Source organism: Pantherophis guttatus, chromosome 10 (genome assembly GCF_059756535.1).
Source record: "Pantherophis guttatus breed Tessera chromosome 10, ASM5975653v1, whole genome shotgun sequence".
In the NCBI taxonomy this organism is placed as follows: domain Eukaryota; kingdom Metazoa; phylum Chordata; class Lepidosauria; order Squamata; family Colubridae; genus Pantherophis; species Pantherophis guttatus.
Window position 1 is genome coordinate 24,716,919 of NC_142072.1, and position 14,088 is coordinate 24,731,006.

General features: G+C 41.6%; 1 protein-coding gene across 8 annotated transcripts in view; it reads right to left on the bottom strand.

Annotated features, from left to right (window-relative positions):
• The window catches only part of COL16A1 (collagen type XVI alpha 1 chain), a 292,947-nt gene that overhangs the window by 54,286 nt on the left and 224,573 nt on the right, over positions 1-14,088 (bottom strand). For 4 of the 8 annotated variants that reach the window (XM_087876808.1, XM_087876807.1, XM_087876811.1 and 1 more), the window contains exons 37-42: positions 10,713-10,781; positions 9,306-9,359; positions 3,574-3,600; positions 3,293-3,355; positions 3,055-3,108; positions 2,870-2,923 (exon numbers count right to left, since the gene is read on the bottom strand). In XM_087876808.1, the coding sequence (XP_087732934.1) occupies positions 2,870-2,923; positions 3,055-3,108; positions 3,293-3,355; positions 3,574-3,600; positions 9,306-9,359; positions 10,713-10,781 (321 nt within the window). The remainder of the gene's footprint in view (positions 1-2,869; positions 2,924-3,054; positions 3,109-3,292; positions 3,356-3,573; positions 3,601-9,305; positions 9,360-10,712; positions 10,782-14,088) is intronic. The other 4 variants (XM_087876814.1, XM_087876813.1, XM_087876812.1 and 1 more) reach the window with 1 other exon arrangement.

The following is a 14,088-nucleotide window of genomic DNA, read 5'->3' on the forward strand; positions in this document are numbered from 1 at the left end:
ATCCAGATCTGCACAGCCTCCAGGCATGGGGACATCACATCAAGGGCATTATTGGGATGGTCCGGGGTGGAGATGTACAGCTGAGTATCATCAGCGTATTGATGGAACTTCACCCCCAAACCACGAATGATCTCACCCAGCGGCTTCACATAAATGTTGAACAGGAGGGGCGAGAGGACCGACCCTTGCAGCACCCCACAAACAAGGCTCCTCAAGGTCGACCTCTGTCCCCCTGCCAACATAGACTGCGTGCGGTCAGAGAGGAAGGAGGAGAACCACCGCAACACGGTGCCCCCATTCCTAACCCCTCCAACCGGTGCAGCATGATACCATGGTCAATGGTATAAAAAGCCGCTGAGAGGTCTAATAGGACCAGGACAGAGGAACAACCCCTGTCCCGAGCCTCCAGAAATCATCAACCAATACGACCAATGCAGTTTCCGTGCTGTACCCTGGCCTGAAGCCCGACTGGTACGGATCTAGATAGACATTGACATAACTTTCTTATATCTTGGAAACTTTCTCATATCTTGAGCCAATGTGCATTTAGAAGGAAGAACGGGGTCTCATAGCTGGTCTGCAAAATTTTAGAAGACCACAAGGTGGCAGCAAAGGGTGGCATTTGCCTTATTTCTTAGCCTTCCTCTAGTGGTTGTCTAGAGTTTTGTAGAAGGCAACATCAAGTCTTCCGAACTGGTAGCATTTCTCCCCTGCACCAAGGAGAAGGAGACCCTCTCCTGATTTCCTGTCCCAAGTCCAATAAAGCCAACATGTGATTTCCCAGGGGAACATAATATTCCCAAGGTGTATTACATTTCACTATGTTTCCAAAGAGTGACTGACATTTAACATGATGCTGCACAGGGTTACACAAGAGGAGGGAAATGTTTCTGTCCTTTGCCTCTTTGTATTTGGCCAACCCTCAGCTTCCCATTTTGCATTTTCCAGCCTGGCTGGAAACATCTGTCAGCCTGACTTTGCATGGAAAATTAGTGTGGTCTACACAAACCATTATTTGAGAGCCAAAAAGCTACTTTCTGGATTTCTCTTTTTTGGGGTGGGATTTTCCTCAACTCTGTCTGTGTTGCACCTTGGCTTTGTTCACTGTGGCTGAAAGAACAAACAAATTGTTGTTCTTGTCTTTGAAGTAAACAGCAGCAACAGAGTACTGGAAGGACAGTGGGAGGGAGAACACAGAATAACAGAGTTGGAATGGACTTTGGAGGTCTTCTAATCTAACCTCCTCCTTGAGCTGGAGACCATATACCAGTCCAGAAAACATGGCTGTCTAATCTCTTCTTAAAAACTCTTCTAATCTCTTTTTAAAAACTCCATAACTTCTGGAGGCAAATAATTCCACTGATTAATTATTCTCACTGTCAGGAAATTTCTCCTTAATTCTAGGCTGGATGTCTCTTTGATAAGCTTTCATCTATTGTCCTGTCCTCAGGTGCTTTGGAGAATAGGTCAACCCCCTCTTCTGTGACAACCCTTCAAATATCAGAAGACTGCTATCATATCATCTCAGTCATCTCTTTGTTAGACTAGTCAGACCCAATTCCCCCAATCGTTCATCATATGCTTTCTCCACCAGACCCCTAATCAACTTTGTTTAATGTCTATGGAGAATTCTCAGTCATCCAGGTCATAGTTGTCCCAAAGGTGCTTTTTCAAGAGGCAACTGGACTTTCTGGTTTTTCTTTGGAAAAGAAAAGTCACAGTCAAGAACATTCAAAGAAAAACCAGAAAATCCAGTTGCCTCTCGAAATGCACCTTTGGGACAATCATCTTTGTTGCCCTTCTCTGCACTCTTTCTAGAGTCTCAACATCTTTTTTGTATTGTGGTGACCAGAATTGGATGCAGTATTCCAAGTGTGGTCTTACCAAGGCAGGTACTAACACTTCACGTGATCTTGAGACTATCCCTCTAAAGTTTTGATTTGTAGCTATCATGCAGATGAGGAGAACCCCAAAGGACTATAAATGAACACATATCTGTTGTTTGTTCACTTATTGCTTTCCTCCCACACCATTAGTCAATCGTTCTGCTGTTTCTTGGTGAAAACAAGTGCTGGTCTCTCCAGTTATCTTCAGATCAGTATTCCTGAACTGAACAGGCAAAATAGAAAGGAACAGCACTCTCAGTGATACTGTCCCACTAAAGGGATTGCTGGAAAGCATCACTTGTCCGTTATGAATCATTCAACTGAAAGGGTGTCCTGTAGGGAAAAAAAAAATCACGGCAGCAGAACTGTAATGGGTTTTTCAGAGCCTGGGAAATAGGTTGGCCATTTGCAAAATATTATTAGCACAGATGCCTGCACAATCTTCTTTTATCTGCAAAACAGGTAGCCTCCTCATTATGTCAATGGACATTTAGCAAAGGAAATTGGATGTTAAAAAGTAAATGTATCCAACCGCTAACATTTCTGAAACCAATTCCCTTTTCTTTTCAATCTGGTTAAAGTTGATCCTGAGAACCTTGCTGCTGGGGGCTTGATGAGAAATCTCCTATGTCAACTACCTCTTCAAAGCACTACTGGGTGAAAATGATTGTCCATCAGATGTGGTTGTGCTCTAGCTCCCATCGGTTGCAGTTAAAATGGCTGACGGCCAGGAATAAAGAAAGTTGTGGACCAAGAACATCTGGAGGGCTAGAACTTAGCTACTACTGCTCAAAATGCTACTGATTGGGATTTTGTGCAGCCAAGAACATCAGGGAGGGATTTCTGAGTGTACCACTTTAAGGAGGATCTCTGTAGTGATGCTATATTCACAAGGCCTCCTCAGTTCCATAGGTGATAATAATGATAATTTGTACCCTTGTTCCTGTTTGTCAGAAAATAAAGCTGACCCTCCGATCACTTACCTGAATTCCAGGGGCTCCCGGTGGGCCTGGAGGTCCTGGAGCACCTGGAGGTCCCTGTAAGCCACAAATTAAAAGAAAATGTGATAGAAAAGGCTCTTCAGAGAACATGGAACTCTCCCCAGGATTGAGGAGCCAAAGTTGCTACGCACAGAGGAGCAAGCATGCACATACACCCACACACACACCTGAGGGCCCGGCTGAGGCTGCCAGGGGTTCCCGATCCACAGTCCCGGAGCGCCCTGTGGGTCCAAAAGGGGAGAGCATTTAGCAAAGGCCAAGCAGGACATGGGTTCCAGCTTCCGGAGCAACAAAGGCGTTGAGCAGTTTGAGCGAAGAATGGGGTACGGGTGGCTTGAACTCTCATCCAGCCTGGCAGCAAATCCCCAGGGCTGTGGGGAAGCAGGAGTGTGGGGCGACGCTTACCGGAAGTCCATGGTTTGTGTCCATCCGAGGGCCAGGCTGGCAGGTGCATTCACCAGAATCTCCCTGGGAAGATAAAAAACAGGTATGCAGGCTTCAAGTACCTAGTGGGTACAGGAGTGGGGAACAGGGCATCCTTTGCTGCTGAAGGTTTGGCTTGATACATAAACCAAAGTGAGGGGTTTGTATAAAACATTGATGGCATTGAAGACCCTCAAAATTGAGGTTAAAAATAAGCAAATGTTCCCAAATGGGAATGTAGCAGGATGAGAAGACTAACCTACCTTCTCGCCTTTGGCACCTTTTTCACCCTAGACAAAAATGGAAAAGGAAAGAAATCCAAATCAAACATGAGTGGATTGTAGTATTAAGAGGCTCACTTAGATCATTATCAGATAAGACTTGGAACCAAGCCTGCAATCTTGCAAAGTTCCCTTGACTCGGTCTAGCACATCTCAGACATATCCTTACTAAGACCCCTGTCTAGTCCCTTTTTAAGGTACATTCTCAGTTCTGCCAAAAATGTACTAGTTTACCATTCACTGGGACAGATTTCAAGTCCAGCCAGGTCCAATTCAAGAGTTTGATTTTCAAACTCTTTGGAGTTACTAGGAATTAGGCTGAAGAACCTCTGCATCAGGAATAGGGAAATGGGGGCCCTAGAAGACTCCCTGCCCTGTGCCTCACTTGAAAATGTCTCTGCAAGTATGTGACTACAAGTTTCTGACAAGACGATGCCTCTCTTTCAGACATCTGTTTTAGGGGATTGAAGGAAAGGGAAAGAGGGAAAAGAAAGGAAGATGGCAGAAAGACTGAGAGATTATCTTCAAACCATTTTAGTTCTGACTCAACTTCAGCCTTGTCCACCCCAAGAGCTTTTGCTCCAAATCATGCCACCATTACAATGAACAACGAACCAACCATAAATATATCCCAGATCATAATTCTACTATGAAATCTCTGTGGAGATTGTCAGCCATCCAGGTCATGGTTTTCCCAAAGGTGCTTTTTCGAAAGGCAGTTGGATTTTGTTTTTCCTTGAAGACGTTTTGTTTCCCATCCAAGAAGCTTCTTCAGTTCTTGGATGAGAAGTGAAACACCTTCAAGGAAAAACAAAGCACCTTTGGGACTACTATGAAATCTGTTTTGGTAACAATTTTGGTATCCCTCCCAATTTTACCATACCTTAAATCCTTGTCTCTTGGAAACTTTAAAATGTGTGGACTTCAACTCCCAGAATTTCCCAGCCAGCTATGCTGACCAGGGAATTTTGGGAGTTGAAGTTTACATGTCTTAAAGTTGCTGAGGTTGAAAAATATTTTCTTAAATAGCAATAGTACTCAGATTTATATACCACTTCACAGTGCTTTTTACAGCCCTCTCTAAGCGGTTTACAGAGTCAGCCTATTGCCCCCAACAATCTGGCTCCTCATTTTACCCACTTCGGAAGGATGGAAGGCTGAGTCAACCTTGAGCCAGTCGGTGAGGATCGAACTCCTGGCAGTGAGCAGAGTTAGCCTACAATACTGCATTCTAACCACTGGGAGGGAGGGCACTTAGACTTCTACACTGCTTCACAATGTTTTACAGCCCCCTCTAAACGGTTTACAGAGACAGCCTTTTGCCCCCAACAATCTGGGCCCTCATTTTACTGACCTTGGAAGGATGGAAGGCTGAGTCAACCTTGAGCCTGGTGAGATTCGAACTGCCAAATTGCAAGCAGCCGGCAGTCAGCAGAAGTAGTCTGCAAGTACTGCATTCTAACCACTGTGCCACCGCGGCTCTTTTATTCAGGTGTTTCAAGCCAAGCCAAGAAAAGGACACCAAATCCAAATCTGATTCAGATGGACTCAGAAAGAGAGTCAATGGCTTTGCAAACTTTAATGCATTCCTTCCCAATTTGTTCACCAAAACAAAACTCCTTAGAGGGGAAGAAGAAGAGGTATATTGAGGTGTCATTTTTGGAGCAAATGTCTGTCCCACTCTAAACATTTTTAATAGGTGTCCTTTTTTGGGGTGGGGGGGGGAAAGAGGTTCTGAGCAAAAGCCAGAAAAATCTTATTCTGTTTTTCATTCAGCTTAGTTCCTATACAGTACAGTCTCAAAAGGATTTTTGCAAGGATAAACATCTGTGTTATTTGTTACTTTCATACAAAATATTACACTCCCCAACCCTCACAACCTAACAATATCTGCTAGTATAGCAGATCTCTTTCCTTTTAAAAATAAGTTGACTGCATCATGCATCCTTCACAAAATTTTCAGGCTTTTAAAACTTTAGATCCAATCGTTGCGAACACACCATTTTTTGTAAAAAATGCTTTAAACCAAAAAGCTGTTTTCACACTTTTCTTTTTTGAATCGATGCCTATGAAATTTGGTTGGCTTGATTTCCTCAGAAAAGTCAGTGTTTCTTGAATGTCCCCTGGGATTCTGCACAGAAGGCAGTTTTTTAATTTGTTATGTATTTATTAATCAAATTTATCTTGCCATCCATTTCAAAGAAGCCGTTTTAATAACAATACCAAGTAGCAGTAGTGCTAATTTTTTTTAAAGAACATCTAGATTAGCTGTTCAAACTGCCCAAGGAGCTGTTGATTCAGTTCTACAGAGGAATGATTGAGTCTGTCATCTGCACCTCCATAACTGTCTGGTTTGGTTCTGCTACCCAACAAGACAGACACAGACTTCAGAGGATCATTAGAACTGCAGAAAAAAGAATGGCTACCAACCTGCCTTCCATTGAGGACCTGCAAGTAAACACTGATTACTACAAGTAAATTTTGGTCACATGATTATGGGATGCTACAAATGGCCTCAAATGTAGTCTGGTTGTCAAATACCAAAATGTGATCATGTGACTGAAAAGACAGTCATCAGAATTTTGAACCTATTTTGGGGTCTGTCATAACTGTCATGACTTATAACTGACTAGTCATAAGTCAAGTTCCTATATCCAGTTCCAAGCCTACCTCATTGTCTAAAATTTTTTTGCTTCACCCATCATATGGATTAGTTGATTTCCTTATTTTTATTCCCAAATCTAAACGTGGATTTGGTTCCTGGGTAAAATCAAGGAGCTAACAAATCCATCAGAAGGTGCTTTTTCAAGAGACCACTGGACTTTCTAGTTTTTTCCTTTGAAGGCGTTTCGCTTCTCATCCAAGAGCTGAAGAAGCTTCTTGGATAAGAAGTGAAACATCTTCGAAGGAAAAAAACCAGAAAGTCCAGTTGTCTGTCGAAAAAGCACCTTTGGGACACATATCTTACAGTTGCCAAAGTTGAAAAACACTGGTCTAGAGATATAATGTTTACACAGTTTAATGCAGGGGTGAAATTCAGCAGGTTCTGACAGGTTCTGGAGAACCGGTAGCAGAAATTTTGAGTAGTTCAGAGAACCGTCAAATACCACCTCTGGCTGGCCCCAGAGTGGGGAGGGAATGAGGATTTTGCACTATCCTTCCCCCAGGAGTGGGGTGGGAATGGAGATTTTGCACTATCCTTCCCCCAGGAGTGGGGAGGGAATGGGGATTTTGCAGTATCCTTCACCTGAAGTGGGGTGGGAATGGAGATTTTGCAGTATCCTTTCCCTGCCACCAAGCCACGCCCACCAAGCCATGCCACACCCAAAAAGCCATGCCCACAGAACCGGTAGTAAAAAAAAATAGATTTCACCACTGGTTTAATGTATTTATCTTTCCCCTGTCCTTTTTCCTTCTCTTTATCTATCCACAGACGAGATCATGCTGGTGGGCTGTTGCATAACCCATCTTGGGCTGGATTATCACCATCTCATGGGGTTACAAGGGCATCTGGAGGTGTGGCCAAAAAATTAGGATGGCAAGTCATGACACTACAATTCCATTCTGCCTTAAAAAGAAAAAGTGTGATGCACCATGCAGACACCCTTCCCAGGTTGCAATTTTCATTTGCAGTTCACAGAAGCAAAGAAAATCTCATCTCCAGCTTGGCTTCAGCAGAGACGTGCCTCCGGATCCACATTCCACCCAGTCCCTGAACAGCATCGCTGCATTAAAAAAACAGGCGAGATACATGCAAAAATCAATTGGAATTACTTAATAACCAAAGAACAGGTCTCTGAAGGCTCCACATAATGGTTTTTGGATTGGAAGAGTCAAAAGTCTCCCCTTGTGAGAGAGAATGTATAATTAATAACTCTTTATCTCAGTGGCTGATCACATTCTGAAGTTATTAAATAATAATAATAAAAAAAGGCCCAAATCCAATTTGTTTTTCAATGTTGTATGCTGGCCTTTGAAACACAGCTTGCTATTAGAACAGCGGCGAACATTTGAGCTGCACTTTTCCAATAACCACGAACAATTGCCTATGCTTTGCAAATGAGGAGGCATGTTGCGTTCCACTTGATTTTTTTCTCTGACACCCGGCTAGTCTAACCATGGTTACGTCAGCTTTATTTTGCAGTGAAAATCCAAGGTTTTCACCAGGGATGTGCAATCCAAGTGCCCTCTGTCCAGATCCCCAAAGCTTGGGGTGGGGTCTCTACCGCCCCTCCAAAGATTGCTAGAAAGCAGAAATTCTTGTATGGGGCAGAAGAATGTCTAGGAAGATTCTCAGTCATCCAGGTCATGGTTGATCTAACGGTGCTTTTTCAAAAGGCAACTAGACTTTCTTGAGAGTTGGAAAAAGCATCTTTGGGATGCTTCTGAGGCAGAAGGAGAAAAGTATTCAATAATTCTACAGAGGAATTACTGAGTCTGTCATCTGCACCTCTATAACTGTCTGGTTTGGTTCTGCAACCCAACGAGACAGACACAATCTTCAGAGGATCATTAGAACTGCAGAAAAAACAATGGCTACGAACCTGCCTTCCATGGAGGACCTGTATACTGCACGAGTCAAAAAGAGGGCTGGGAAAATATTTACAGACCCCTCACATCCTGGACATCAACTGTTTCAACTCCTACCCTCAAAACGACGCTATAGGACACTGCACACCAGAACAACTAGACACAAGGACAGTTTTTTTCCCAAACACCATCATTCTGCTAAACAAATAATTCCCTCAACACTGTCAAACTATTTACTAAGTCTGCACTACTATTAATTTTCTCATCGTTCCCACCACCCATCTCCTTCCACTTATGACTGTATGGCTGTAACTTTGTTGCTTGCATCCTTACGATTTATATTGATATTGTTTCCTGATTGCTTATTTGTACCCTATGACTATCATTAAGTGTTGTATCTTATGATTCTTGACAAACGTATCTTTTCTTTTATGTACACTGAGAGCGTGTGCACCAAGACAAATTCCTTGTGTCCAATCACACTTGGCCCATAAAAAAATTCAATTCAATTCAATTCAATTCAATTCAATTCTATTCTATTCTATTCTATTCTATTCTATTCTATTCTATTCTATTCTATTCTATTCTATTCTATTCCATTCCATTCCATTCCATTCCATTCCATTCCATTCTATAAATAGAGAAAAGCTATACTAAATTAATCCAACAGGATCTGATTTGCATTCATGTAAAATTAAACCCGTTTGGCTCCTCTCTCTCTTTGACCTTACTAATTTTGGAAGTGTAGTCCTGGGCTCACTGTTCATGTGCCTCATGGCCTGGAAAAAACGGTTCACTGTGGTTTGCACCAATGTTCACACCTGGATTGTGTCAAGGCTGAATTTGGTGACATTCCAGGAAACTGATTCTTTCTTTGTTTTTCAAGAAATACTGTACTTCTGTTTCAGAGCTTGCTCCAAAGAGCCACAGAGTTTGGCAAGGGATAGAGAGATGGTGCCTCAGTAGTTATAAGCTTTCCAAGGAGGCCAACCTCTTCCAAAGTGTTTTCTGACACCATTCTGAAATCCAACAGGGTTTTGGAGAAGGATTATCTCTTGCTAGTCCTTTGAGATTTGAGATGTTTGTAGGTCATTCAAAAGGGTGGGCAGGAAGATGACTGGAAGAGATCTTGGAAGTTTTGTACAAATGTTCCCTCAAAGGAACTCAAGTTGCAGCTTACCTACCATTAAACCATTGGAACCAGGAACTCCGGGGAGGCCCCGTTGGCCTTCTGGACCCTGCAAAGAAATATAATAAGGGGATAAGATGCTGTTGGAGAGGCAGCTCCAAAAGCATCATTTTGGCCACTCTCAGCCAATTATGGGATACTAGGAAGATAGGGAGCCAAGAGTCCAAGACTCCTGATTTGTTTTTTCATTTGCCTCCCCTGCTTGGAAAACTGATCCTTTTAAACTGTACCATAATCGGCCCTCCTGATTACAGAAAACACAACCAGTTAAATTAATTTTACTTTATTATAAAGATGCATTAACAGAATCGTGCAAGTTTGAAAGTACATTTCTCCTGCCATCACTTTGAACTGGTCTATCTATGAGGGTGGTACCTTCCTAAATTTCTTTCCTTGACCATTGAGTGAATGTGGTCTCCTCTCTTGTCTGATCATTACCTAGGCAGCATCTCTTCCATTTTTATGCCAGGGCCATTCTCACATACCATTCATCGAGCTTCTAATGGAAAGACAGCCCTTTCTTCCCTCCTCCTCTGCTCGCAGATGCCAATTACTAGCATGAAACCTTGGTGGTCTTATTGGACCTCATCACTGCTCTTTAAATACTCATCATATGCTTGCTAGCTTGTTCCTACTTACATGCTTAGGCTCTGAGAAATACAGGGCAGGGGTGAAATGCTACCGGTTCAGGGTGGTTCGCCCGTACCGGTAGTAAAAAAATGCTTTAAAAACTAAAAAAAAAAAGTTCAGCTGATCCTCAGAACTTTTTTAAAACTTTTTTTTTTTTTAGTATTTTACTACCAGTTCGGGCAATAGGTAGTAAAAAAATGCTTTAAAAAGTAAAAAAAAAGTTTCTGACAATCAGCTGTGACAATCATCTGTGCAGCGAGATCCTCTAAACTTTTTATTTATTTCTTAAAGCATTTTTTTTACTACCTATTGCCTGGACCGGTATTTTTGTGTAAAGTGTGATAGTTTGTTTTTGAACTCTGTGACACTGTGAGGTTCCTGCTTGTTGCAGGGGCCATTTTGTGTGAAGTCTAGCTGCTTTTGCATTGTGCGTGAGTCAGTTGTGTAGCTTTTGTGTTATTTTCGTGTAAAGTGTGTACACTTTACACACTTTGTGTACACACTTTGTGTACACTTTACACACTTTGTGTCAAGTGTGCCACACCCACCCAGTCACATGACCACCAAGCCACGCCCACCAAGCCATGCCCACAGAACCAGTAGGAATTTTTTTTGAATTTCACCACTGATACAGAGCCCAGGAAAAGAACTGGAAGATTCCAAAAGGAGTTACTACAACTAGAGGAAGTGGACAAGACTGGACAGTAGCCAGTTTAAAATTTCCAGGGTCTAAGATGAAAATGAGGGAGAGGGAAAGATTCTTGATACTTACCTGTGGGCCTGGAATGGATGGACCTGGAAGCCCAGGAGAACCAATGGCACCTTTAACACCTGATGAGCCCTATATTGAAAAAAAAAATACAGGTCCTCTTTGACTTACAATCATTTGTTTAGCAACAATTTGAATTTATAATGGCACTGAAAGAAGTGACTTATAACCAGTCCTCACACATACAGCTGTTGCCTCACCCCCTACATTCCCTCCAATTCACACGTACAGCTGTTGCCTCGTCCCCAATATTCAAGTCATCAAAATTTGGGGAGTTTGGCAAATTTGGTATGTATTTATTATGGGCACAGTACCCTGCAGTCATGTGATCTCTCTATGGGATCTTCCCAGAGAGTTTGTGAAAATGGGGGAAGCCCTAATCACTTAATGACAGTAGGACTCATTTAACAACTGCAGTGATTCGCTTAACAACTGTGGCAAAAATCTGTAAAATTGGTGATTCATTTAACAGCTGCCTTGCTTACCAACAGAAATTCTGGTCCCAATTGTGGTGGTAAATCAAAGCCTACCTGTATTGTGCACAGATTCCAGACATGCTCAATCCAGTCCAAACACTAAAGCCTCCAACTTGGCTTTGTAATTAATTTCCTGCTAAAAATATATCGGTTCATATGACACTCATTTTCTTTCTTTCACAATTATTTATCTCTGCTGCCAAAACTGGGGCATCTCTGGTATCATCTGAACTGATGCAATGTTCCCCCCCCTAATTTAAAAATAAAAATAAAAATAAAATAATGCAATTTGAATCAGCATGCATCCTTAATTGTAGTTGATAGCGGTATTCTGTGCAATTAGGGCTCTCTTTTCTACCCAAAGTATCCCAGAATACTCACAAACCTGCAGCTGATTTGAGACACTTATTTATGGTAACAAATATGGGGAATGGAGAAGAAATAATTAATCAGGGAAGCTCATAGCTTCCATATTGATTCTTATTTAGATTTTATTAGCAGCATGGCAGCCAATCTCTCAGAAGGGATCTCAACATGAAGCAAAACAATTTTAAATTCAGTGACCAGAAAACAAAAGATGTAATCATGTACTGCAGTATTATTACATTCTGTCATCGGAGATAAAAAATACCACAGGCATGAAAAAGCAAGGGGGAAAAAAAAAAAGAGTTTTGCACTGAAATGATACCAAGCTAATTGTCACACATCTCGGTGAAAGAAGCAAGGACAAACTGTAGGCATCTGTTGGAGCTGGATTACAACTCGTATTAGGCCAGAGCTGGCCACTGGCCACACAGTGGGCTCCAACAACACCTGAATGGCAAACTTTCAATTGCATGGTTATGCCGATCATCAGCAAGCACCATGCTACTGATATTATCCTCTTTGGATATCATCAGGCATGGGTAGCCAGAACTATGTATGTGGGGGCTTGACTGTCAGGTGCATGGGACAAAAAAAACTACACAATTAATTGCCCAGAGTAGCTTCTTTATTGCTGTTTGCCCATAGACAGAATCTTGCCAGACTGAAGCACACTCTGCATAACTGTCAATCGTGTGCAGGTTATAGAGAGGGTCCTTTCTCGGCCTCTGTCTGCAAACCGAGCACTCAAGGCTGATTTGTCTTTTAGCTCCCTGGGAATCAGCCCCTCCCTCCTGCATTCAGTGCCAGATTCAACACCAACATAACAAGGGTTTCTCTCTCCGAGAGCTGAAGTGACGATTCTGTTGTGACCGAGGCCCACGTACTGATTACCAAACACAATTCAGTCCTGAACAAACTTATTTTATTAAAATAGCTGAGAATTAATTCATTCTCAGCTTAGTCCAAAACAAATTCTTCGTAACCAGTCCTATGGCCTTATCACCAACCTTTGATGTCTTTGGCAATCTGCCAAAGGCTTTTCTTGGGAAAAAATCCCCCACAAAGTTCAAGAGATGCTGACAAGAAGCATGGGAATCAATGTTGCTTTTCTATTAAAAACCCAACAGATGAAAGAATACGAAGTGCTATAAAACTTTTGAAAGACCAATTTCAAATGCTTATGGCGGAACAAGTTGCAACAAGTTTACAATACGCGAAGTATAATACATTTTGCAATGCTAACAAACCGGGCAGATGGTTGGCTTACACATTGAGGAAAAAACAAAGTATACGGACTATTGATAGTATTGATATTGGAGGGAAAGAAATCTTTCAACAAAAACTAATTAAAGAAGCTTTTGTGGATTATTATACTAAACTATATGCCAAAGAAGAGGTGCAGAATGGACTTATAGAAAAATATTTAAAGGATAAGAGAGTTACAAAAATTACTGATCAACAAAAGGAAAGAATGAATTATCCTATAACAGAGGAGGAGATAACAGCAGCAATTAAACAGCTAAAAACAGCCAAAGCTCCTGGCACGGATGGTTTGACCGCAGTGTATTACAAAACTTTACAAGCTGAAATGGTGGGACAACTTAGAGATTTATTTTGCAATATTCAACAAGGGGGCAAAATACCCCCATCTTGGACAACTGCTTATATATCTTTGATACCAAAAGAACAAGTTGGTCCTAAAAAACCAGAGAACTATAGACCAATATCTCTTTTGAACACAGACTATAAAATTTATGCGAAGGTATTAGCCAACAGGTTGATGCCAGTAATCCAAAAGGTGATTCATGCGGACCAAGCGGGATTTATTGAGGGCAGATATATGAAGGACAATGTAAGGCAAGTAATAGACTTATTGGAATATCTTGACAAGAATAAACAGATTTCTGCAGTGCTGGTTTTTTTGGATGCGGAGAAGGCCTTTGATAGAGTGGATTGGAATTTTCTACTAAAGACTTTAAAAAAGATGGGCTTTGGGGACCAATTTATACAGGCGATCTCAGCAATTTATCAAGAGCAAAAAGCACAGATTATTATTAATGGAAGTTTGACGACAGAGTTTAAAATTGAAAAAGGAACAAGACAGGGATGTCCGTTGTCCCCACTTTTATTTATTTTAACACTGGAAGTCTTGCTAAATACAATACGGGACTCAAAAATTTTGAAAGGCATAATGATAAGGCAAGAGGATTATAGAATAAAGGCATTTGCAGATGATCTGGTGGTTACCCTATCACAACCAATGGAATCAACAATCCTGATGAACGACATTATACAAGACTATGGTAGAGTTTCAGGTTTTAGAGTGAATTCAAAAAAGACTAAAATGATAGTCAAAAATATGACACAAGATCGTAAACATGAGCTTGAAAGGAGGGCAGGTTTTGAAATTGTACCTAAGGTAAAATATCTTGGAGTTCAGGTTGCAGAATCAAACATGAAATTGTTTCAAAATAACTATGAGGTGTTGTGGCGAGAGGTTCAGAAAGACATGGAGACTTGGAAAAAGCTGCAACTGT